The sequence below is a fragment of the Stegodyphus dumicola genome, chromosome 1, assembly GCF_044657685.1.
Source record: "Stegodyphus dumicola isolate Sdum_Otavi_A_Nest chromosome 1, ASM4465768v1".
In the NCBI taxonomy this organism is placed as follows: Eukaryota; Metazoa; Arthropoda; class Arachnida; order Araneae; family Eresidae; genus Stegodyphus; species Stegodyphus dumicola.
This window is the reverse complement of record NC_140768.1, coordinates 109,843,367-109,868,636: the sequence shown is the minus strand read 5'-3', so window position 1 is coordinate 109,868,636 and position 25,270 is coordinate 109,843,367. Positions and strand designations below refer to the sequence as shown.

General features: G+C 32.0%; 1 protein-coding gene across 5 annotated transcripts in view; it reads left to right on the top strand.

Annotated features, from left to right (window-relative positions):
- LOC118183506 (uncharacterized) overlaps positions 1-25,270 on the top strand; it is a 155,060-nt gene that overhangs the window by 15,598 nt on the left and 114,192 nt on the right. For 4 of the 5 annotated variants that reach the window (XM_085819280.1, XM_085819285.1, XM_085819287.1 and 1 more), the window contains exon 2: positions 3,688-3,860. In XM_085819280.1, the coding sequence (XP_085675406.1) occupies positions 3,700-3,860 (161 nt within the window). In that variant the 5' untranslated portion in view covers positions 3,688-3,699. Of the gene's footprint in view, positions 1-3,687; positions 3,861-25,270 lie in introns of those variants that run through there. The other variant, XM_085819282.1, reaches the window with a different exon arrangement.

Below are 25,270 nucleotides of genomic sequence, written 5' to 3'. Positions count from 1 at the left end.
AAATGTAGCTCCATAATTAAGCATTTTTTCTACTTGATCGCCAATACACGAGGTTTATTAGAAATATCTCCTACAAGTTATGTGGCCACTATTTCTGTGGTGTCAGAATATGTAATTCGTATAGGGAAAATAATGCATTTCGAGGTGAAGAAAATGATCTTAATTTGATAGTTTTTCTAAATAATAAATTTTTACATGTTATGCATTTCTTTTTCTTAATCTAGGCGAAATAATATTTAACATGTAATAACAGCATAAAAACCACAAAAGAAGTGTTCCAGTGAAATTCAGTTTCTAAATGCTGTTTAAATTTGCTTCATTGAAAGTTTTTGTATATAAATAATTACAGTAAATTAAAATGAATTATTTTTTAAGCATTTACAGTTAATCAAGTAACATAATATTTTTTATTGAAATAAAAATTATTTTTAATGTGCAAGATTATTTTTCTTACAATGGTTCATGGTTCTTAAATCCTCTTGTTGTTCTTGAGTTCAGAAACCTTCATTATTAAAATTATTCGAATAGTTTAACTTTTATATGGTTTAATATTTTTCATTTTAACTTTCATATGGTTGCGTTTTCAACCATATGAAAGATAAAATGAAAAATATTACTTTTATGTAAATTTTAATATATGCAATAATTTAATTTTTTTAGAAATAGTTGAGTAGTTTTACTTTTAAACAATGGCTTTACTTCGATGTAACAGACAAGTTTAATTAGTTCATCAAAAAGTTCTTAGAGACGCTATCGAATCAGGAACTAGCATATTTTTCTACTCTGCAGTTTTACTGAAAAAACAGTGAATTATTTTTTCTACAGTGCACCCTTTAAAAATGTTTAAGAAATATTTAATTCCTTTCGTTTTCTATATTGAAATTTTTAAAATAATTGAAATTCTAACTAAATCCTTAGTTAAAAAGTTATTCAAGAACTAGACTAAAGAAATGCAAGGAAAGGAGATAACTTCAGTTACAAGCAGAATTTCAGATATTGTTATTTTCTAGTAACTGACAAAAAAACATTTAAAATCCTCTTTAATTTATTCCTAACCACCCTTTAATTTCTCTCCTGCCACCTCGTCCCTTCTGAGGTGGTTCTTTGGCACCCCAGGTGTGGCAGGGGATAAAGCAATTAAGCAAGGCTCTCCTCTCTTTAACTGCTTTTTCACACAGCTGGGGGCAAAAGAAAAGGAACACAATGTTTTTCCGCCTGAATAGCCAGCGTCCAGTTATAAAACTGCAAGACAAAAGCCCACAAGATGAATGCACACTTGAAAACAGCACACATTTTCAGGAAATCCAAAATAGCTATGACTTCCTGAAAATTTTTACTAGTAATAACTATTATGATTAAAAATAAAATTTCAAGTGGGAATGAAATTAATTTATGTAAATTCCAAGTTGTCAAAATTTAACTAGATTATTTGAAACTGTGCTTTTAATTCACCATTAAAACAGTGTTTGTGATAGTGCGCACATTCTTATTCATAATAGAATACGCTACTTTTATTTTTTCGTTGAAATGAAAGTTTGGTTTTAATTCTCCATATTAAATTCATTATATGCAAAATTTTCTACAGTGTTAAATTATTCATAAATTATTCTCTGTATATGATGAAAATTTACATACATTTTATACTCCTTATAATTTTGTAGAATTAAAAGAAGCAGTGTGGCCAGTATTCCCTTTCACCTCCCTTTGGGCACTTCCATTTAATGCGTAAATATAAAAACAAAGTTACACATACATGTATATGTTTTAAATTATATTATTTAGATTGACTCTCTGTTCTGTATACATATAGGATTTTAATTCAGCCGGAGCCCAAAATGAAATGTGTTCCGCTACTTAAATTTATTGTTCAATCATTTGTTATTAATTTAATTAATTCATGAATCTGCTTTGTGAAGCTCAAGAAAAAAGGAAAAATATTAATTTTAGCGTAGCATATAGATCGGTGTGGGTTTTTGTCAGTGTGTGCTTTTATCAGCGTGAGCTTATATCTATGTGGGCTTTTATCAATGTGTGCTTTCATCGGTGTGGGTATTAGTCGTGTGGGCAATTATCCCAGTGGGGTCTTTTTTGTAGGCTTTTGTCGCGTGCGCTTTCATCCAGTGGGCATTTGTCTGGTCACCGCATCAACGCGACGCATGTGCACAGAAAGTTTTTAGCCTTGAGGTCCCGATTATAGATCATTCCGGATTATGGGTGTCCGAATTAACGACTTTTGACTGTATTTAATGTTTGGTAATGGTATTTTTATTTCATATTTTGTAAAACTTAGAAATTTTTTTTTTATTAAGAAACTCTATTAACTGCTCACTTTCAAATGATGTTTCTTTTTATTAAGAAACATGATTTGAAAGTGAGCAGTGGCAATACTTTTCGAAATAAAGCAGATTTTCATCGTCAGCCCGTGAGAAATTTTTACTTGAGATTGCTGTGAATAATTCAATGAATTTTTTCAAATGTGTTTCTTTGGATAAAGAAATACATAAAATCACTAAAGAGAGAACTTTTATAGGGAGAAATTATACTTTTAGAAAGTATTGTTATTTGATCTTTGTACAAGAAAAGTCTAAAACCGTAAACCGTAATAACTTTTCTGGGCTGCATCATTTCTAGATCAATCCATCTTGTATAGCTTGCATAATGCTAATGACCTAGCTAATTCATAAACTCAAAATTTTGAGAACTGAAACCTTTCTTGGTGAGCTTCCATATTGAATAAGTGTGTATTTTAGCTTCAGTGGTCTTGCACCATACTTCCCTTGCAAGAAATTTACAATAGTCTGCTGCCAAATTTATTTTAGGAAATGCTTTATATTATAATGTTGTACTTTTTTTGCTATCATAAAACTTGGGCTCTATTGAAGGCTATTTGGTGAATTATCACCAAGTACTCTAAAGCTGCGTTCCCACTGGGGTTTATCTGAGCTAACAAACACAATTGATGTAGCCAACCCATCTCCAAAACCAGTTTTTTTCCCATAGGGCGGCAAGTTGAAAACTCCGAACTGCAGGCACAACGGAGCTAGTCGACACATGGAACTAACTCCGTTAGCTCAGATAAGTGGACCGGGAATGGGCCTTAAAATACTATAAAGTCAGGAGAAGGATGTGAAGAACTAATTTCCATTAAGCGATCCATTTCTAAAACATGCTGAAGTTGTTGACATCAACTTGAGAACTGAAGTTACATTTTCATCTGTTATCTTCTTGATGAATAGTTTTCCTTCCATTATTGATGAAAAATATCTTAATCAAGTGGGAATTAAGTTTATATATATATATCAAGTAGATGATTTGAAAGAAATTGTAGATTTCCGTATTGATATAGCATGGGAAGAAATTGCCAAATTAAGCTAAAACTATCATGGTAACCAGAAATGGGGTTTCATCGCCAAAAATTGAACAAAATTTGTCGCTAATTAAAGAGGCACCGAATTCTACACTAGAGCCTTAAAGATTATTTTGAGATATAAGGTATTTAAAAATACCTTGTATTTGATTTAAAATATATATATGCAAATTATTTTAGCACATATATTATATTTAAAAAATAAAATACATTTTGAGCAGAACTGTTCCTGAAGTTTCAAAGATCAATTTTTATGTTCTTTTGACAAATTATTATTATTTTTTAAAGCTGAGCATTAATTTTTGTTTAATGTTTTGCAGATTTTTTGAATAATGCCAAAATTTAATTTTGAAGACTATCGACAACCCTGGGAAACAGGGCCTCACTGGGAACTGAAAAAGGAATTTATGGACATGTACCAAGATAATTTTCCTGAAGACAAATTATTATGTTTGGCTCAAGCATATGCTAATATTGTACTTATGAACTGCAGGTAAATTTGCTGGTTTTTAAATTTGTTCTTATGAATGTAAAAAAAAAAAAAAAAAAGGATACTTTGTTCTGTACAAATTTCTTTGTAATTTGCATCCCCATGAAAACTTATCAACTTTTTGGTGAATTTAGGAATTGATGAAAAACATTTGTGTTTGCCTATCTTTATAGCTCATACATAGTGTAGTTAAATAATAATAAAAAAGAAAAACACTTTACGAGGGGGGGGAATATATGAATTAAATAGTTACATTTTTACAGACTTTGGATATTGTTTAGCAGAAGCACATGTACTTGAAAATATGCCCAAAATAGTCAATTTGACCTAAAGTTCAAACATATACTGTTATTGGGATGTAATTAGAAATTACGAGTTTCTTTTCCTTCATACTGTATCATATAAGTATAATATTTCATATAAGTATGAAACCTTGTATTATGAACACCTAACTTTGCAAATAAATTATCTGAACAAAAAATGCTTCAGATGGCAAATGTTTTTTCGAATTACAAACACTCAAATCAACAAAATATGATTTTCAGTGGGGTTTTGAGGTAATCTATGCTGCATAATTAACACTCAGGGACTTGTTGCTTAGTTATTTTTAGCAAAATATGGCAAGTGACTTACAGGACCATGAATTTGGCCTGGAGGAAATTATGGCCTAATCAAGTTGCAGGCAGGTACTTGAGCATTTTGACACTTACAATTTTTTTCTTATCTATGAAATTGTGTTAATAGGCAAAATGATGGTTATGCTAAATAAATAATACATTAAAGGTGTGAAGAAGTTACTAGGGGACCATAAAAATGTACTCAATAGAAGAAAACTAAAATTTCAGAAGCAGCTACAAAAGGCAGTTGTCAACGAAAGGTCTTGTGCAGAAAATGAACTGAAAATTATCTTTTCCCTCTGACCTTCAAAATTTGTGCAAAATGGAGATAAGATACAGAGATTTCATACCTACAAGGGTTGCTATTTATATTTCTGGCCTAATATTGAAAAAACAAATGTTTATGATCAAAATTGGTTGTATTGTTTTTCAAACTATTCTCCATGAAGATCAGTACACTTTTGCATGTGTTTGAACCAATTTTCATCACACTTTTTCCACTCCAATTGAGGTCCAAAATGTGTTTTGAATGCATCTACCGCTTCTTCGCGTAATTAATTTTTGAATTAAAAATTTTTGAATTTTCGGGAATTAAAAAAATCATTGGGTGCCAGATAAAGACTGTATGACAGATGACTCATCAATTTGATGTTTTGGACCATCAAAAATTCCATTGTTTGAGCCGATGTGAGAGAGCTCGCTTTGTCCATGATGAAGAATAATTCGCCTCTTCTGCTTTTTTCGAATTTCTCCAATAACTTCTGGCAAACAAATGGTCATGTACCATTTGGAATTGACCGTCCTGCATTGCTCTAATGCCAGTAATGCGAAAGAAGCAGGCAAACAGGCTTCTTTTGCGAACAACTTTTGTTGCATTTGGCTCGTCTTGGAAGACCCATACATTGGAATGCTTTTTGTTTTAGGTTCGTATGCTTAGATCCATGATTCATCACCTGTGTAGATGTTATACACAGCCTTTGATGCACCTATAATATATTTTTCAAACATTTCCTTGCACCAATCGACACGAGCCTTCTTTTGAGTGTTTGTCAGATTATGCGGAATCCAGCACGAACAAATCTTTTTTGCAGTCAAATGCTTCATGTAATATCTTATTGATGCTTGTCATACAAATGCCCAAAGATGCCTTAATCTTACAGTATGTCACATGATGATCTTGCTTTATAAGTTCATGCACAGAATTGATATTTTCTGGCACAACAACAGATTTTGGATTACCTTCACAGAATTCATCCTGGAGCAAACGTCAATCAGGATTGAATTCATTATACCAGCTTTTTTCAGTGCTGTAAGATGGTGCTTTATCGTTGTATAAAGAATTAAATTCATCAAAGCACTCTTTTCTTGACAATGCACGTCAAAAGGTATGAAAAATAATCCCACGAAAATGTATACGAGTCAATTCCACTTTCTGTTTGAGATGAATTTTTCAGTTTTTCTGTAAACAACACAAATAACACTAAAATAGCAAAACATTCTGAAGAAGTTTTGGTAAAAAATATCAAACATTTTATTGGGATCGTCTGTGGTCGCCTAGCAACAATGTCTGTTGCTAAAGCCAGAAATATAAATAGCAGCCTTCATAGAGTAGTAATATAAGCAGTAGTAAGCTGTAGCAGTGTTTCCCAACAAGGATTCCACAAGACATTTTTAAGGATTTTGCAAGAAATATGGTAATAACAAGTACATTGTGAAAAGGCAAACAATTTTTTTTTTTTTTTTGATTTGGTATTGTTATGTGGTAACTTCAGCAGGGGAAGCAAGTGTCACTGTGACAACTAACGATAGTCCAGCTAACGATAATCGAAAAGTGCCTTTGGGTGTTTGGCTTTGCTCAGTTAGACTCAGCAGATGTCATGCAAGGTTGTCCATGCAGCATGAGTCTAACCGAACATAGCCAAATGGCCAAAGACAACTATTCAATAGTTACGTACTAAAATCTTGTATGACTGTATATGCATTAGTGGTGCAAAGTACTTGTGCTTATTTATTTTGCTACTACAATCCGCCCACTTGAAGGTAAACATTCAGTTTTTAGGTTCAAGAAACTGCAGCATGAAAAACAAAATGCTGAGGAAAAGAGAAATACTTACCAAATCATTGACATCACGATATGCATTAGTGGTACAAAGTACTTGTGCTTATTTATTTTGCTACTATAATCCGCCGACTTGAAGGTAAACATTCAGTTTTTAGGTTCAAGAAAATGCAGCATAAAGAACAAAATGCTGCGGAAAAGAGAAATACTTACCAAATCATTGACATCACAGTAATATTTTTTTCCCGTATAATCTCTTTCGAGGTAACGAGGCAGATGACTTCAATCAACTTCTCTTTCAAGTTTTTGCATGGTTTATTTCCTAAGCTTTGTTACTTCGCAAGATTGCATAGTGCTGCCATTTTGTGGTTTTATCTCTATTATTTTGTAGATAAGATTAAACATATTTTAAATTTCTGCAGAGAAATTTAGTGATAAATTTTGTGTGCTGGTAGCAAAATTTTAATATGGAATCAAACCCAGAACAGATTTTTTAATATGGATGAGACTGGACCTTTTTGGTGATGTTTGCGTAGAAAGATATTTGTGATGAGTGAAGAAAGTGCACCAACAGAAATGAAAGAAGCTAAAGAAAGAGTTACTATTATAGCATGCAGTAATGATTGGACATTTTCTTTCGTATCAAAGCCAAAACTTAATAAGCAACTTTTCTTCTTTATCTGGAATGTCAGATGGCAAAATATGTTGCAAATGTAAACCAATGATAGTAGGTAAGAACACTAAAGTCCGGAAGGAGTAAACCTTTACAGGAATAATAAAAATTCCTGGTTTGTGAACCAACTGAAAGGTTACATAGCGGCACTTACAAGTGCTAATAAGTCCTTATATTTGAAAATAAATTTATAAAGGCCCTTATAGGTGCTACTTTTTCTCTAAAGTACTTTTTTTTTTTTTTGTTTGTTTTTAGCACTTTTTCTGTTCTTTCTTTTGTATCAAAGCTGAAACTAAATAAGCAACTTTTCTTCCTTATCTTGCAGTGCTCCACACAGCAGATTTTATGCTAAAATATATAAAAAATTCTCTAATAGTCTTGGCGTTATTCAAGAAATTTAACATGGATTTTTAAAATGCTTCTTTATATTTGCATTTCGACACACACATTACTGTGATATCCATAGGCTGAATGTTGGATGTACAGTTTGAAAGAAAAAATAATGTGGATACATTATCTTTCACTAAAACTTTAAGTGAAGTATGAGCCAAACAGTTATCTACAATCAGGAAATTTTTGAGTCATCATGTAAATCATTCAAATTCAAATGTTGCTGAATCTTGGGTAGGAAATCATTTTCAAACCAATCACTCATTAATGTTTATGGCATCCAAGCTATTTTATTTGCATGGTATATAATGGGAAAAATCTTTACTACTTTAAATGCTCGAGGTTATGTATTTTTTCTGAATACGAAAAGTTTACAATTCCTGCAGCATTGGTGCATGCAAAAATTGTTAGTCTCGCTTTGGAGCCTTTGACATCAGTTGGATACTTTTCTGTAGAGGTTGCCAAGGCATTTCGCAGTATATATTGCTAGAAAAGACCGGTTTCATCAGTATTGTAAATTTTTTTCTGGAGATAACTTTTTAATATTAATAAGTTCAATGAATTCATATGCAAATAGTTCGGCAGCTTCAGTATCAGCAGAAGCTTTTTCACCTGAAATTTTTAACTGCCTTACAGTAGAAGTCCAGAAATATACAAAGCTTGGGACCAGAGGTTGTGTGGATTTCAGGACAGAAAAGATAAATCATAATATTCAGATTAAAGGTGAAAAATAAGGCATATTAGATACATTTAATTAAATTATTGTATACATTATTACAATAATTTATTATATGCTTTAAATTATTATTACATATATAAATTGATTATATTATTCATTTACTTTAGGCTTCTCTATTTTTAAATCAGCATGAATCTGCTTCCCCTTTTCTCTCAGGAGTAGTCCTGGTTACCCCATCACTCTGCCGCTGCCAGAACCACTTGTACAAGACAGCATCAAGGTTTACTGATTTCGCCTCATGTAAGGATTTCCGGTTTCGGATTCCGGTATTAGAATCACTGTTGCTGTGAAATTTCAACAGCTTTTCTTTATTTTTCCGTATATTATACACAGTCCGTGTCACAATTCCATACTTGCAGAATTTCCACTTTTTGCATTACCGTCAATGCAACGTGTTTACGCTTTTCAACATTGTAAGCAATAAAATCATGAGTGCGTTTCTTATCTGTCATTGCATTAAAAAGTGATGAAATTAAAAATATTCTTAATTTATCCACAAAATATCCATATAAAAAAACAGCACCACTAAACAATCCCGTGAAATAACAAAGCTCAGAAAGTACAGCGTGAATAATGAACTTGAAAGAAGAGTTGAGTAAATCATCTGCTTTTTTACCACAATGCAGATTTTATGGGAAAAAACTTTTTTATCATGATGTCACTAATTTGGTATTTTCCTTATGACTAATTATTATTCGGTAATTATGACATCATTATCTGGTAAGTATTTTTTCTTCGATATTTTTACTCCATGTTGCGGTTTCCGGAACCTATAAACTGAGTGTTTATATTTTGAGAGGCAGGCAACGCAGATTTCAGGTTGGTGGATTTTCAGTATTTGACTGTACCATGACAATATTTTAATTTGCTAATCAACCTGTTGAAGTTTTCAAGTCATTTCTTCATGAAATATTTTGGCTGGAGACATAAGCATTGGATACATCAAAGGCATGCCTTCACTGCGAGGCTATCTGACCCATTCAATCATCACTTTGTCGTGATCAGCAATTTTTAACGAATAACGTTTCTGTTATTCATTGCAAGTGGGGTGTCGGAATCCACAAGAAATACAAGAAGTTCCTTTTTCTGGTTTCTTACGTCATATACAGTTCACTTTCTGGTGCCATACTCCTAGCATAATTTTGAAACAGATACCTTTATCTATGTTTTGCAGCAATCCACTTTTTGTTTAATAGACATCAAAACATGCTTTCGCTTTGTAGATCCTCTTGCAGCTCTAGAATTAAAAACTCTTTTCAATTTAATCAAAAGTTCAAACTTTACTTTTCATAAAATTGTAATAATAACAGCCAGCAAAAAATAATAAGCTAGATCAAATCAAAAAATAAATGAACAGTGCAATCTGCTATATTAACTGAAATTCCTTGGTCAAGTATAATTATAGGCTGTATATCATGTGATTGGCTGTGAAAGACAAACTGTTTTGCTAAATATTGACTTGCTTCTATCGTGCACTGAGACAATTAAGCCTGAATTATACAGTCAAAAGTCGTTAATTCGGACACCCATAATTCGGAATGATCTATAATCCGGACATCAAAACTAAAAACTTTCTGCGCATGCGCAGCGTTGACACATGCGCAGAGGCGTTCACGCGTGCGCGTAAGACCTTTTACGACTGCGCATATGAGTGTTCCTAAGTGCAAAATACGTTTTAGCGTGCGCATTTTATGTATAATGGACGTATAAGCTAAAATTATCTAATTATCTATTTCAGTTAATGTTGATGATTGCGTTGTTCCTTAATTTTCGAATTGCATCCGGCTTATTATTTTTAGCAGACTGTAAGAGCAATTTTATAAAGGTAAGCTTAAACTTTCGATTATATCAAATAGAATTTCCGATATATATTTGTTAATATGTAAAGGATCTAAAGCGAAAGTATGTTTTGAAATCCGAAATCTGTTTATCAATTTCACGCTGCTCGGCGGCGGGCGCGTAATGAATTGGAAGTTGATTTGTCAGCACTATCCTTATCTTCAGCACAGATGTTTTTATTTTATTTGGCTTATAATTCCTTATCAAATGTAGTATTTCATCTCGATATGCTCCGTCTTTGATATGATTTAAAACAAGTTCCTCGTCATTATAATTCGCTTCCGATAGCGAAGAAATGTGACAGAGGTTATTGAAAACAAAAAAATTTCGATTGACAAATTAGTCGGTGTTCTTGACACAGCAATTATAGGACTTGAACGGCGGAACTTTGTAACTGAACAAGAAATTATGTCTGTTTAATAGAATTAAAGAGAAAGTATTATCACATGAAACGAAGCAAAACTTAAACAACTTACATTGAAAGAAATGTTTAATAAGGTAAACAAATAAATATTAAGCTTTTTCTTTTTGCAAATTTTGATACCCTTTAGATCATAATTGTTCTTTATTTCATAAATTACGGTTTCATATTTTTAATTTTAGAATTTCTGCATGCCATCTTACGAGATTTAAACTGATGATCTATAATCCGGAATCGCCGAAGTCCCGACGAGTCCGGATTAACGACTTTTGACTGTAGTTATTTATTATATTTACGTCTATTTTTTGCACATGCTTAAGGCGTATCAGAGTCCTGAAAAAATAAATTCCCGTATATACTTAAGGCTTATCGAGGGCTTGCACTAGATATTTTACCGCCTGATGCAGTCTCTGCAGGTCCTAAATTCTGCTACCAAGTGCTTCCCTAAATTCTAAATATTTGCCACCCCTAAAATTTGAGTCCTAGTGCTTTCCGTAAGTTCTAAAAATTTTGTCATCCTTTAATTTTGTTGCTTGGTGTTTCTGTAAATTCCAAAACCTTCATCTTCCTTAAATTTTGCCACTCGATGTGGCCATACAAGCTCTGGTGCTGGTTCTGGATTTATGTGAATAACAAATCAGTTATTCTTAATTCAAATAGAAGTAAATGTAATCTTTTAGCCTATGAATGCCATTAATAAAACTATTTTTAGCATATGGAAAGAAATTTTCGTTAAATTTTCTTCGTCAATATTTCTTAGCATATTTAACTTAAATCTGTAATCATTGCCAAGCATAAAGTCAAAGAGTTGCCACGCTCTTTGTTATTAAGTGATTAATAAAAAAAGTCTAGGCATCTCTGTATGAGTCATTACTCAAGTTATCATGTGTTCATAAACATGCAGTGATGAAAGCAGAATATAATAATAATGATTTGCGAGGTTGGTGTCAAGGGATATAAAATATTAGTAGGGGTAAAATCAATGATGTTTCTATGTAGAATGTTTCGGTTTGAGATGTATGCGAAGCAGGTACGCAGCTACGGAGCCTAATTATTGATCTAAAAAATTTATGCTAAAATTATTGTTTCTTCAATATTGAGGTATTTTATTTAGTGTTGAAGTAAAGTTAAGAATCAGGACCCTCCGCATGAGAGGGGAATCAAATGTGCATGCATAAAGCATACGCCCCCCTAAGAAAAAAAAAAATTCCTGGAAAAAGAAAGAAAGAAAAATAGAAAAAAGGTTGTTGGTGGCTTTGAGGTCCAGATTTCAGATCATTTTGTATAGTGTATGTCTGCATCTCAGACTTTGTTCTGCAAAATAAATATATTTACAGTAAATGCTAAAATATAGATAAACTTCAAAAGTGGCTAGGTATGTTTTAAACATAGATTGGATTTCTAAAGAGAAATATTCTGTATTGGTTAACCCTTTGACGTGCGTGATATTATTTTTATAATTTTTTTAACTAAAAACTCTAGAAAATGAATATTATGATCCTAGAGAAAAATAATATATGAATTCAAAGAAATCTACTCTTGCCGATTGTTCTGTGGGTGGTGCTCGCACTGTGAAACCACCGCGCGTCTAGGACTTTGAAACTTACTTAGGTAGTAGGGGAAAAAACTTACCTTTCTCCATGCGCGTTTCCAATAAATTACGAAATTTACGAATTTTTAAAAAAAAATGTATGCAGGAATTGCATAATATATAGTTTTTTTTACATTATTTTACAAAGTAAATCGTCAGGAAAAAATTAAAAAATAAACATTTATGTAATTTTTCTATAGCAGTGAAAATATAAGTACCTATATAATAAGGATGTTTGGCTAAATGTATTGAAAAACTCAGTAAAATAAGGATAAAAAAAAAAAAGACTCAGTGGGTTTTTTTTTTTTTTTTTTTTCCTTATTTCAGAGAACAAATATTTTTTGTGACACTGTTCAAAGCATGTTTTGTCTTTTTGGTACGTGCATAGACCCACATTGCATGTTTCGCACATGTATCTTCTATGAGGTTTTTTCCTTGTGGAACAAAATGTACACTGCCTGGATCTAAATTTCACTGTTATATGTCCAGCGTTATTTAGTTTCTTTTCATCTGGCACATGAAATTTGTAGTTTTTTGATGTTAATGGAGGGGGTTTGGTCTTTTTGTCTTTGGTATGGATCATTCGTTTTACATTCATACTTATTTTATTCCTATTTCATTCCAACATATTCAGAAAATATTTTAAATTTAAATAAATAAAACTTTATGCAATTTCTATTTTTAGTTATAGCAGAGTATATTTACATTAAATTTAAACGACATGAAATAATTTATAAAATCACAATACTGTAACTTGGGGAGCAAGTGTGTTGTGGTCAGAAAAAAGTCTCTGGAAAAGAAAGACTTTTTTACTGGGCAGGTGCATGTATTGTTTAGTAATAAAATAACTCTGTGGTTTCAAAACCCCTTATCTATATCAGGGTAAAAATAAACATTCCAATTTGAGAAGCAAGCAAACACCGTTGTGAAGAGCAGTGGTTTCAAGGCGCGACCACCGAGCCTCTAGAGCATTGTGACACAATGCTCTAGTGGTGCAGTGGTCGTGCTCTGAAACCACAAAGCAAATGCCATACATATAGAGGGGTTTTTTTTATGTATTCAGTTTAATTATTGCTATTTTTTATTGTTTATGATAGAAATCATGATGTGCGATGAATAACTTTGGAAATTTAAAGTTGTTTATATTAATAAAAGGAAGTTATTTTATCTCATTGAAAACGAACGTTAAAAGGCATCTGATTTGAAGTACTAAGACCTAAAACATGTATGATTCTGCAATCATTTTGTGTTATTTAGAGGTAAAAGATTAGTAATCAATTGATTTTCACTCAAAAATTTCGGAAGGAAGAGGAGAAAAAAAATTCGAAAATTGGTGGTTTCAGGGTGTGACCACTGCACGTCAAAGGGTTAAAGCTTGTGAAAACGAATGCAAGGCTATGTGTTCCTGGTGTAAAACTAAAATCAAGTTAGCAAACAATGGAGAGTCTACTTTAAAGTGTCACAGGGATCGTAAGTAAACCTTTTTTTCCTATTTAATTATTATTAATTGTGAAATGTGTGAAATTAAAATATTAAAATTGCCATGGACTGCTGATTTATTTATTTTTTAAATTTTCATTTTCCCCTTTCTAAAAGCTTGTTTTCATGCTATTCATACATATTCCCCCCTTCTTGTTATTTCTCTGTTTCATGTGCATCTTCCAGGCTAGGGCTTTTATTTTCAATTTTTTGCCAATGCATTATATATAGTATGGAAGCAGGAGTGGGGTGAGGGCATCCAAGAGTTTGGATCCTCTCCTCTCTCCGAAAAATCTCAATTATTGAAACCAGGGTTCGTACGATCCATAAAGGCCCGTCTACACGTAGCAATTTTCTCGGCCGACTTATCTGGCCAACAATATCTGAGATAGCTCGCCTGTCCACATGGAATGATTTTCTCATTAGTACAGGAATTCACTCAGCCAATCACTATGAAAGGAAGTGTTCCCGCCCTCTACAGCGTCACACTGTCTACGATTTGTAAACAAAGCTTACGGTGTTGTCAAATAGTCAAAATAATGGATGACTATTTTAAATTGCTACTATAGATACAGCTACAATTTTGAACTTAGCTCCTGCTACAGACGGGGAAAAAAATGCATTTGGACCAGAAATTGGGTCAAACAACGAGAAATTCATAGTGCCTTCGTAATTCCCTGTTCTGGGAGTTGTGTATTGAAGACACAGTACAATTCGAAAAGTATTTACGGATGATGCCGCGTGATTTTGATTTTTTGCTAAATTTAGTTTGCAGGAAAATTTAAAAAAAAAATACTTTTCTTTTGTGCACTGAGTACACAGGTTACTTCTTTTTTAGTTTATTTATTTATTTTTAAACTTCACTTTCTGGCACTCCTATTTGTGCATTTAAATCTTGAAATAATAAAAAAAACCATGTTTCAGAAAAAATAAGTAACTACTGTGCTTTAAATCAAAACCTTTATTAATGAATAAATAGACAATAATATCATGAATATCAAACCAATATGAGTAAAAAGTATTAATAAAGAATAAAGATTACTACATTACAGAGCAATAGTGTAATTTCAGTGCAAAAATTTTAAATAAGAAATATCATAAGCAGGGCTTAATTTCTAAAATTAGAGGTGCCGGAGCCCTATGCAAGAGCGTCAGGAAAAAGGAACAAGAGTAAATAAATAAATAAAATGGCCATTAAAATCATTAATAATTTAAAAATTAAATAGTTAATTATTACCAGATTAATTAATAATTATTAATATTAATAATCAATATTTGTATTTTTATTTAATTACTACTTATTGTTCAGTTAATTAATAATTCCTTATTAGTCATTAAAATTAATTTACAGAGACAAATTTAATTTTAATAAGTGATTTTTAATATAATTTTATTGCTAAAAGTAAAATTTTCGAGATCAGATTTCTATTGAAACTGTTGTTCGGTTACACAGAAGTGCCGGAGCCTTCTTATTTAGGGCTCCGATGCGCTCCGTCTAGAATTATGATTTATTCCCAAAACTAAGAAGTACCGCAGCTGGGCTCTGGTGGGCTCTGGCGCAATTTAAGCTCTGATCGTAAGGTGCAAAGTCTTAAGTAGTATCTTTATTGAACATAAAAAAACTAATATCAGCATAATTAAATAACTAATACAGTCTGAAAACTATGATTATATGACTCTATCAGTTAATCAGCGAATAAAATTTAGCAATATTGAAATAAATTGGGCTGTAATTTGCTTTCGCAAAATTCAATTAACACAAAACTGAGTTTTTGACTTTTGACTTTCTTTTGATCAGTAGATCTAAAACACGTGCCAACGGCCATTCGAAAAATAAAAAGAAAGACGTTAAAATTCAGTAAACACCCCAATCGTAGGAAAAATAAAACGCGAATTTTAAGTTATGCAGTTCGAATTTAATGATGGAGAAACTAAATTAAAACGTTCTTCCAGGAGCAGAAAACCCAAAATTAGAGTGGGGGATCGAACCCACGATCTCGACATACGGAGAAAACTTAGTCTACTCTTTACCACTAGGCTATGATCGCACGTGATGAGCTGTTGGAAAAGCAGTGTACTTCGTCACCTGATTAACTCCCATTTTCAGCAAAGTCAATTGAGTCTCTGCGCTGCTTTATTCTCGACTGCAGATTTTGCTTTTTTAATTTTTTCAATAAGTGCGACCACAGTTTCAAGTAGTTTCTGAATATTTTCATCTAGTACCCATGGGGGAAGGCAAATCTTATAAAAATAAGAGAATCCCTTAATTTTTTATTTTTAAAATTTACATTACTTGTGTCCCACAACACATTTTCTCTATAGAAATCTATTAGTTGAGTTTCACTCCAACGAAATGCAGCCATGTTTATTATTCGAAATGAGGAGAAAAGCATGTGATCACTCAAAGCAATCTCATTGGCTAGAGACTCCGATTTTATCGGACGCTAGTGAGCAGTGAACACGAAATCTGAAATCGTGGCAAAGACCATGACCGATTTTTGGCGCATGCGCAGATCCTAAAAATTGTTGCTCTACGAGAAAGTCGGCCGAGAAAATCACTTCGTGTAAACGGGCCTTAAGAGTCCTTAAGCTTTTTTGGTCCTTAAAAGTCCTTAATTTCGGCCAAAAAACGCATAAGGTCCTTAATTTTAATAATGTGAAATTTCTGTCTGTTTTTACGACTGCCATTTTGAGTGTGAATTAGAATTTTGGAGGTATATTTTTGGAGATTCACTGATAAATCTTTTGAATGGGTTATAATTTGTTCCTATTTCTCATATAAATGTAGGATACTCTAGTTTCTGAGCAAGAAGGGAAGCATAAGCATTTCGAAATTATTTCACTTTTTCTAACGAAGAGATCTTAAACAACTTTTCGCTTTTGGAGATGTGAATTCTTTTATTGAACAGCTCTAAATTTGGCGACTTATAACATTTTGGTGATTTTTTAAGATCAGTTTCTGTAGTAAATTTTTAATTCTAAGATCTGGAAATTTTTCTACTATAACATAGATAAATTTCATTAAAATAATGCTAATATATTGAAATTATATTTAAAAAATAACATTAAAATGTAACATTTTTATTTTTTGCTGTCATATTACAGTCAAAAGTCATTAATCCGGACTCGTCGGGACTTCGCGATTCCGGATTATCGATTTTTCCGGATTATAGATCATCAGTTTAAATCTCGTAAGATGGCATGCAGAAATTCTAAAATTAGAAATATAAAACCGTAATTTATGAAATAAAGAACAATTACGATCTAAAGGGTATCAAAATTTACAAAAGAAAAAAAAAAAAAAAAAAAAGCTTAATATTTATTTGTTTACTTTATTAAACATTTCTTTCAATGTAAGTTGTTTAAGTTGCTTCATTTTATGTGATAATACTTTCTCTTTAATTCTATAAACAGACATAATTTCTTGTTCAGTTACAAAGTTCCGCTGTTCAAGTCCCGTAATTGCTGTGCCTAGAATACCGACTAACTTGTCAATCGAAATTTTTTCGTTTTCACTAACCTCTCTGTCACCTTCTTCATGTCTTTATCCATTTTTTGCAGCAATTCCACTTTTTGTTTGTTGGACATCGAAACATACTTTCGTTTTGTAGATCCTTTGGGAGCTCCAGCATCGGAAATTCTATTTGGCATAATCGAAAGTTCAAGTTTACTTTTATAAAATTGCTCTTACTGTCTGCAAAAAATAATAAGCCGGATCCACTTTGAAGATTAAGGAACAACGCAATCATCAACATTAACTGAAGTAGATAATTAGATAATTTTAGCTTACACCGTCCGTTATACATTAAACGTGCACGCGAAAATGTATTTGCATACACGCATATGCGCAGTCGTAAAGGTCTTATGCACACGCGTAAACACCTATGCGCATGTGTCAACGCGGCGCGTGTGCAGAAAGTTTTTAGCTTTGAGGTCCGAATTAACGACTTTTGACTGTATAAAGTTCTATTTGGTCACTTATTGTACAATATTTTGAATCTGAAAAATATATAAGGTATAGTGCTATAAAGCACAATTTATGAAAAAGTTCTTAGCAAAAGCAAAATAGCTATGTAATTAAAAATATCTTCATTTTAATTTTTCCATGATAAGAGTTTTCTCATTGTCCCAGAATATTCAGAATGCTGAGAATATGCATCAGTTTTCTCTATAAAATTAATTTTACAGTTTTCCCTGTGATATTTTTTTTCTTCAAAATATTTCTAGCTGTTTGCTGTTACAAAATTGGTAGGAGTAATTTTGCTTAGGAACATTAGATATTACAACTTGAAAAAGGATGCAGGTTTGAAAGTTTAGAAGGATTTGAAGGCAAGATTTATAGACCTTGGATTCTAGAAGATTCTAGGCCCACCAGCGGCCGAGCGGTAAAGTCGCTGAACACTGGTAGTTCGGTCCGAGGTTCGAATCCCGCGAACGGGCTAGCTGCATGGATGTTTTCATGGTTTTCCCCATGTCTAACATGGTCCCATGGTCTAAACATATAATTGGCGATGGTTTGTATTCCTTAAGGTTTAATTTTTTCATAATCTTTCAAATCATCATCTTTAATATATACTAGAATATTAGAAGATTTATCACCTATCAGTGTAAGTAAAATTTCAGACTTAAACTCATTTGGTATGTTCTTATGCTTAAAAGCCCTTTCTATTGAGTCAAAAAATAAGTTCCATGCTTCACCCTTTTTAGGTACAGAAATCGATAATGCCTGTACAGCTTTCAAAAGCTTGTCTAATGAAAGCGTATTTTCTATGTTGTTACTAGATTCGTTGCTACTTTCGATTTGCATTAAACGCAGTTTCACAAATTCTTCTGACTTTTTCCTTTCTTCAACCGTAGTATTAAGGAATTCAATAACAAAATCTTTATCTTTCAAATATTCTTTAGAACTTAAAAGCTTATCTTTTAATTCTACGACTTTTAAACTAGAATCGGCTTCTTCACCGAGTTCCTTCAACACCGAAATCGAATCACTTTTAACTACTTCCTTAAACATATTTATCAGAAATTTTCTTTAAAGTTACAACAAAAATTTCTCTCCTTTTCTCAAAATCCATTCACCTTCGTTCGCTTTGGTTCTCGTAAAAGAGTGTGCTGTAATGGCATCATGGATGAATAAGGCACCATTAAAAAAATGAAATAAACATTTATTAAAATTAACGTTCAAAGATTAATAGTAAACTCGGAGCAGTACCTCGCTCCTACCACCTTCCTCCTCTGAGGCTAACATGCAACTGTCGTCTCTCTCACTTGCTGGGCTCCGGCAGGCAGCTGATTGGCTCACAGCAGCCAGCTACATGACAACTTCTATTTATTTTTAGGTACCAAGCATAAAAAATTTCTGAAAGGGAAAAATACAGCTTTCAGTGGAATAACAAGCTTTTCCCAAAAGCAAATCCTATTAGTGTTGCACCTTTCAGTTCCACGAGTGTTATTTGTGCTTCATGAAATTCAAATACTTTAAGGAGCTTTAAAAGATATTTTGGATGCTGAAATTTTGTAGTGTTTGAAAGTGGTGATAAGTCGTTACTCTTATAGATCTAGCAGTGACGTGGGCAAACTTTTTTCAAGTATGTTCCCTGACAGTGTTATAGCAAGAAACGTTTCTTTTAGTGAGAGGAAATTTGCTTATCTCTGCCATTTTGGATTAAAACCTTATTTTCAGAGTCTCATATATGATGAATTAAAAAATATATCCCACTTGCTATTTGACGAGACTTTGAATAAAAGAAATAAAAAAGAGCAATTAGATTTGCATATCAGATATTGCCAGTCTGACCAAAATCAGGTTGTAACTCAGTTTTTGACATGTTTTCATGGGACATGCAACAGCTGCTAATATTTGTGAAAGTTTTAAATAGGAGTTAAAAAAAAAAAATAATAATAAAAAAAAAAAAAAAACTGCTTATCTGTTGGTAGTTGTGGCTTGCATGTTTTGAACAGTGCTTTCTGTAAAGGAGCATTGACTACAGGATGGGTTATACCTACTACTTTAGGAGCACTGTACCATCTAATCAAAGATTCTGCAGCACATCGAGAAGATTTTTTAACAGCGAGTGTGCCATTGACTTTGCCATTGAAATTTTGTAACCATAGGTGGCTAGAGAATACACCAGTATGTTTGCATGCCTTTGAAATTTGGGAAGATATAAAAGGTTATGCCAAGCTAGTGAGAATGGAAAATATGCAAACATATGAAATAATAAGAGATGCAATTAAAGACAAATTAATGCCTATAACATTCTTTTTTTTCCCACTCCATTTGTATGGCTGGATTGGTCAAATCAATTTTGGAATTATACCAAAGGAATGAATCACTTATTTATATTTTTGCTTTTGATTTATACTAATTAGTAAAGCAACTTTTGCAACATTTCAAAATAATAAAAGAAGAGTGCATGCTGAAAATCAGTTTATCACTGAAGTATTTGTGTAACTTTGATTTTGCTGAGAAATGTATTATTACTGAAATAAGCAAAATTAATTTAGGATTTAGGTATGATAAGCTCTTGTAAGAACTATACACTAAAAAAGACATCATGGATAAAGATTACCTTTCTCTTAAATGTGACTTGCAAACTTTTATTTTACAACTACAGTCAAAAGTCGTTAATCCGGACTCGTCGGGACTTCAGCGATTCCGGATTATCGATTTTACCAGATTAGAGATCATCAGTTTTCAGTTTAAATCTGGTAAGATGGCATGCAGAAATTATAAAATTAAAAATATGAAACCGTAATTTATGAAATAAAGAACAATTATGATCTAAAGGGTATCAAAATTTACAAAAAAAAAAGCTTAATATTTATTTGTTTACTTTATTAAACATTTCTTTAAATGTAAGTTGTTTAAGTTGCTTCATTTTTTACGTGATAATACATTCTCTTTAATTCTATAAACAGACATAATTTCTTGTTCAGTTACAAAGTTCTGCTGTTCAAGTCCTATAATTGCTGTGTCTACCGGCTAATTTGTCAATCGAAATTTTTTCGTTTTCAATAACCTCTGTCACTTTTTTCGCTATCGGAAGCGAATTATAATGACGAGGAATTTGATTTAAATCATATCAAAGACGGAGTACATCGAGATGAAATACTACATTCAGTAAGGAATTATAAGCCAAATAAAATAAAAACATCTGCCCTGAAGATAAGGATAGTGCTGACAGATCAACTTCCAATTCATTGTGCGCCCGCCGCAGCGTTAAAGATAAACAAAGTTTAGATAAACAAAGGATATGCCTTTATCCATTTTTTGCAGCAATTCCACTTTTTGTTTAATGAACTTCGAAATATACTTTCGCTTTGTAAATCATTTACATATTAATAAATATATATCAGAAATTCTATTTGACATAATCGAAAGTTCAAGCTTACTTTTATAAAATTGCTCTAACAGTTTGCCAAAAATAATAAGCCGGATCCAATTCGAAGGTTAAGGAACAACACAATCTGCAACATTAACTGAAATAGATAATTAGATAATTTTAGCTTATCTTATACCGTCCGTTATACATTAAATGCGCGCTCGTAAATGTATTTTGCGAGCGCGCACAAGCATATTCGCAGCCGTAAAGGTCTTACGCGCATGCGTCAACGTGACGCATGCGCAGAAAGTTTGTAGCTTTGAGGTCCGGATTATAGATCATTCCGGATTATGGGTGTCCGAATTAACGACTTTTGACTGTACTTGAAAAGTTGATGGAGAAGTATCCAGTTAATTAGCCAATAATTCAAAATGTTGTTAGTATGGATCCGAAGTATATGGTGCAAAAGAGCACAAAGGTATACAGAAAAATGAAAAGAATATTGATGCATTTTTCCCAAAAATATAACATTGCAGAAGAAGAATGGGGTAATATTCTTTTGGAATATTCTGACTTCATCGAAAATATTATCCAGCCATACCTTACAGAATTTAAAACCTATGATGTGGAAAAAATGAGATTAGATACTTTTTTTTTTTTTTTTTGCACATATTCAATAATGAAAAATACTTGATGATATAGATACAATAATGAATACTTGATGAATAATGAAAAAGTTATGGGCAAAATTTAAAGTGATTTTTTATTTTTTCCCTTGGGCAAGCCTTTATTGAATGAGGATTTAGTATCAGTAAAAATATAGAAATTGAAAATCTGGGGCGAAATTCATACATTGCCCAGTGCGTAGTTTGTGATTATGTGAAACACGCTGGTGGAATCCAAAATGTATCAGCTGCGAAAGAGATGAGAGTGGCAGCTTCATCATCTCTATTCACAGTATCAGTAATTTATTTTTTTTAAAGCGGGGGATAAAAACGAGAAAAAAAATTGTTCAAGATAAACAAAGAAAAGGAGAATTAGCAGATGACTTGATTTCTATTAAAGGAAAGAAAACTCTTATAGAAAGAGAAATAAAGTGCTTGAAAATAAGCAAATGAATTTGCTGAAATGTCCGAAGCTACAAAAGTTTTTAATCTTTAACTAAATCTAATCAAATGTTAAAAATTATTTGTGACAAACAAATCCAGTTAAGAGAACTGGATTCAAACGTCAATGAAAAGAGAGAAAGGGAAAATCAAACATAAAAATTTTACTATTCATTAATGAGCATAAATCTTTTTTTCTTGGTTTCTTTTTTTTATATACTGCAAAGTACTTTGTATAAATATGGTTTATTATTATTTATTTTCTGCATTTTTAACCAAAATTTCATCATTTATCATTTTAACTGAAATTTCATCATTAAATCTTGTAATATCATTTAGCTTTATATAGGTTTCCCCCTTCATTGTGAACTAGTTCTGTACATTGAACTTTTACTTAAAATTAAAAATAATTTTAATTGTTTTCCATGGTTGAGTAAGGCTAATTCTCTCATAATAAGCACTGAATTTCTTGTATTTTAAATGACAAGTCTCATTTTCATTTTAAGATTATGCAGTTCTGTATATATGTAATTAAAAAATTGCTTACTTTTTTAATTAAAATGTGGCTACTAACCCTGAACTTAAGAGTAAATGGTTCGTGGACCATTTCATTAAAGAAGCTAAAAGACGTTTTAACAGTGTGGGGTTACCATTAAATTACAAGATTTTAGTGTTGATCTGCACATCCAGATGCAACCATTTTAGCCATGTGATAATGTTGTGGCCCTTTTTTTCTGCTCCAAATACTACATCATTGATCCATTCATTGGACCAGGTCATAATACTGTGTATTAAATGCAATACAAGTTGGAATTTCTGAAAAAAAAATTCTTTCAAGAGAGAATTCTATTTCACTTCGTGATTATTTAAAAAAAAAAAAAAAAAAATTCATCCATTTGTCAGTAAAATCACGGAAATCTGTTTCCCAAACGACATTAGTAAATGGCTGTCATAATACGAGTATATGGCCATCTTCTCTGGTCATTAAAAGTAAAATCAATGACAGTGAATTTTCTAGTTTTAGGGTCAGTGCAGCAGAGGTTAAAGCAACTGAATTCTATATTTGAAAGAAAGAACAATTAAGTAGGCTTTAAAAGAAGATATCGTTGAATGAGGGATGTTTCCAGATGAACCAATCAGAAGACCGATGATGAAATTGTTGGCTCTGTTTTGAGCTCGACAGAGCAAGAAAATGATTGTGACTCTGACCAGATAGTGAATTTGATAGGAGTGAGAAAATATCTTTTAATGAAGGTTTGCAACATGATGAAAAGTACCTAAACTTTTTAGAACAATAGAAGTGTGTCACAGAGCAAGAGATTGCCACTCTATATTACTCGGGGGAAAAAAAAATGTGCTGGAGAACCCTGAAGTTTTAAAACAAACCTCTATCAGAAAAATGTTTGAAACATGTAAAAAAGAGGGGGGAGGAATGGTACTTACGTATTATGATGACTGACTACCTTGGCAACATTTGCCTATAAAAATCTTCATTGGCATTTTTAGGTTTATATTTATAAATTCTTTTAAAAATAAAAGCCATAATTATAAAAGAACAAAAACTTAAAAACCAAAAATCCCGAATATATATATAGTATATATATAAACTATATACTAAATACAAATTTTAAAAATTAAAATTAACTTACGTAAAACTGGTTAAAAGAAAACGTTGAAACATTGATCCATTTGAAAAAAAATGATCACAAAAAGTTTCACATAACAATTTGCTTAAATGTAGCAAAAAAAAGGTGTGGTGATAGTAAGTGCAGGATAATACTCTTTATTTTAGCGCTCTGTGTAACCTATGTTAGGGGTAACCTGTATAACCTACAAGGATTGTCAGCTTTGATGAGATATCTAGGTAGTCATCATAGTACGTAAGTACCAAAGAAACATTTTATGCTTTATTATTGTCACTTATTTCGATATGTGCTTTATGGTACATGTCCTTAATGCCCATTTTTTTTTCCACTTCTAGTCTAAATATTATGTTTTATATTTTCTGACCTGAAATTCATAAAATCCACACAACATCTGGTCTCAGGCATTGTGGATTTCTCGTCGTCGTCTGTATTTTACTAGTATTTTGTTTTCCGCCTCCCCTCCTTTCAAAATTCTATAGATTTTAGCAGTTAAAATGTCATGATACTGGAAGACGGATGTTTTGGATAATTCTCAAGAGATGGTGATGAAGATTTAGAGTCTCGAACAAAATTTCAAAAGACCGATAAAGAAAGAAGTGCAAAAATTTTTTTGTCATTACAGTGAAAGCTCTTTATGAGCTTTACATCGACTGGTGATACAGAATGTCCTGTTCCGACATGCCTTGTTTGTGATAAAAGAAAGTTTTTGAATACAGCAATGGTTCCACCAAAATTGAACATGCATTTGATGACAAACTATACTAATATGAGAATCAAAAAGGTTGATTATTTTAACACTCTGTTAAAATCTCAAAATAAATAGAGCGTAGCTTTTGTAAACATATTCACAATTAGTGGAAAGGGTCAGGAAACAAGTTATTTGGTAGCAGAGCGTATTGTGCAGAAAAGGAAAAGTCATGCAGTGGGGGGGGGAATCTGATGATGTCCGCATGTAAAATTACAGTGGATAAAATGTTGGGAGAAGATGCAGTAAAGAAAATTAAAATATTCCCCTTTCAAACAGTACAGTAAGTCAGCAAATCAATGATATGTCACTTCATGTTGAAATTTTATATGATAAAATGAAAAAATTCAAATTTTCAATTTAAGTGCTTGAGTCAACAGATTTAACCCACAAATGTGATGTTCTAGCAATTGTAAGATTTGTTAATGAGAAATTCAAGAAAACTTCCTCTGCGATAAAGAAGGATTTGAGACAAGTAGAGGAATGGATATATTTAATATTTTATCTGGATATCTGAAAAAAAAAAAAAAAAAAAAACTTTCTTGGAAGAATTATATTGCCATTTCTGTGGTTAATGCTGCTTCTGTGGCTGGCTCCATAAAAGGCTTTATTTCTGTTGCAAAAGAAAAATGCCAATGTTGTTTCTACATACTTTTTTATTCATATACAAGTATTGATGTCAAAATCTCTTGGTAAAGAGCGTCAAAAGGTATTTGATATGATATAAAAATGGTAAACTTCATTAAAGGAAAACCACTTCATTCCAAGTTTGAACTACTGACT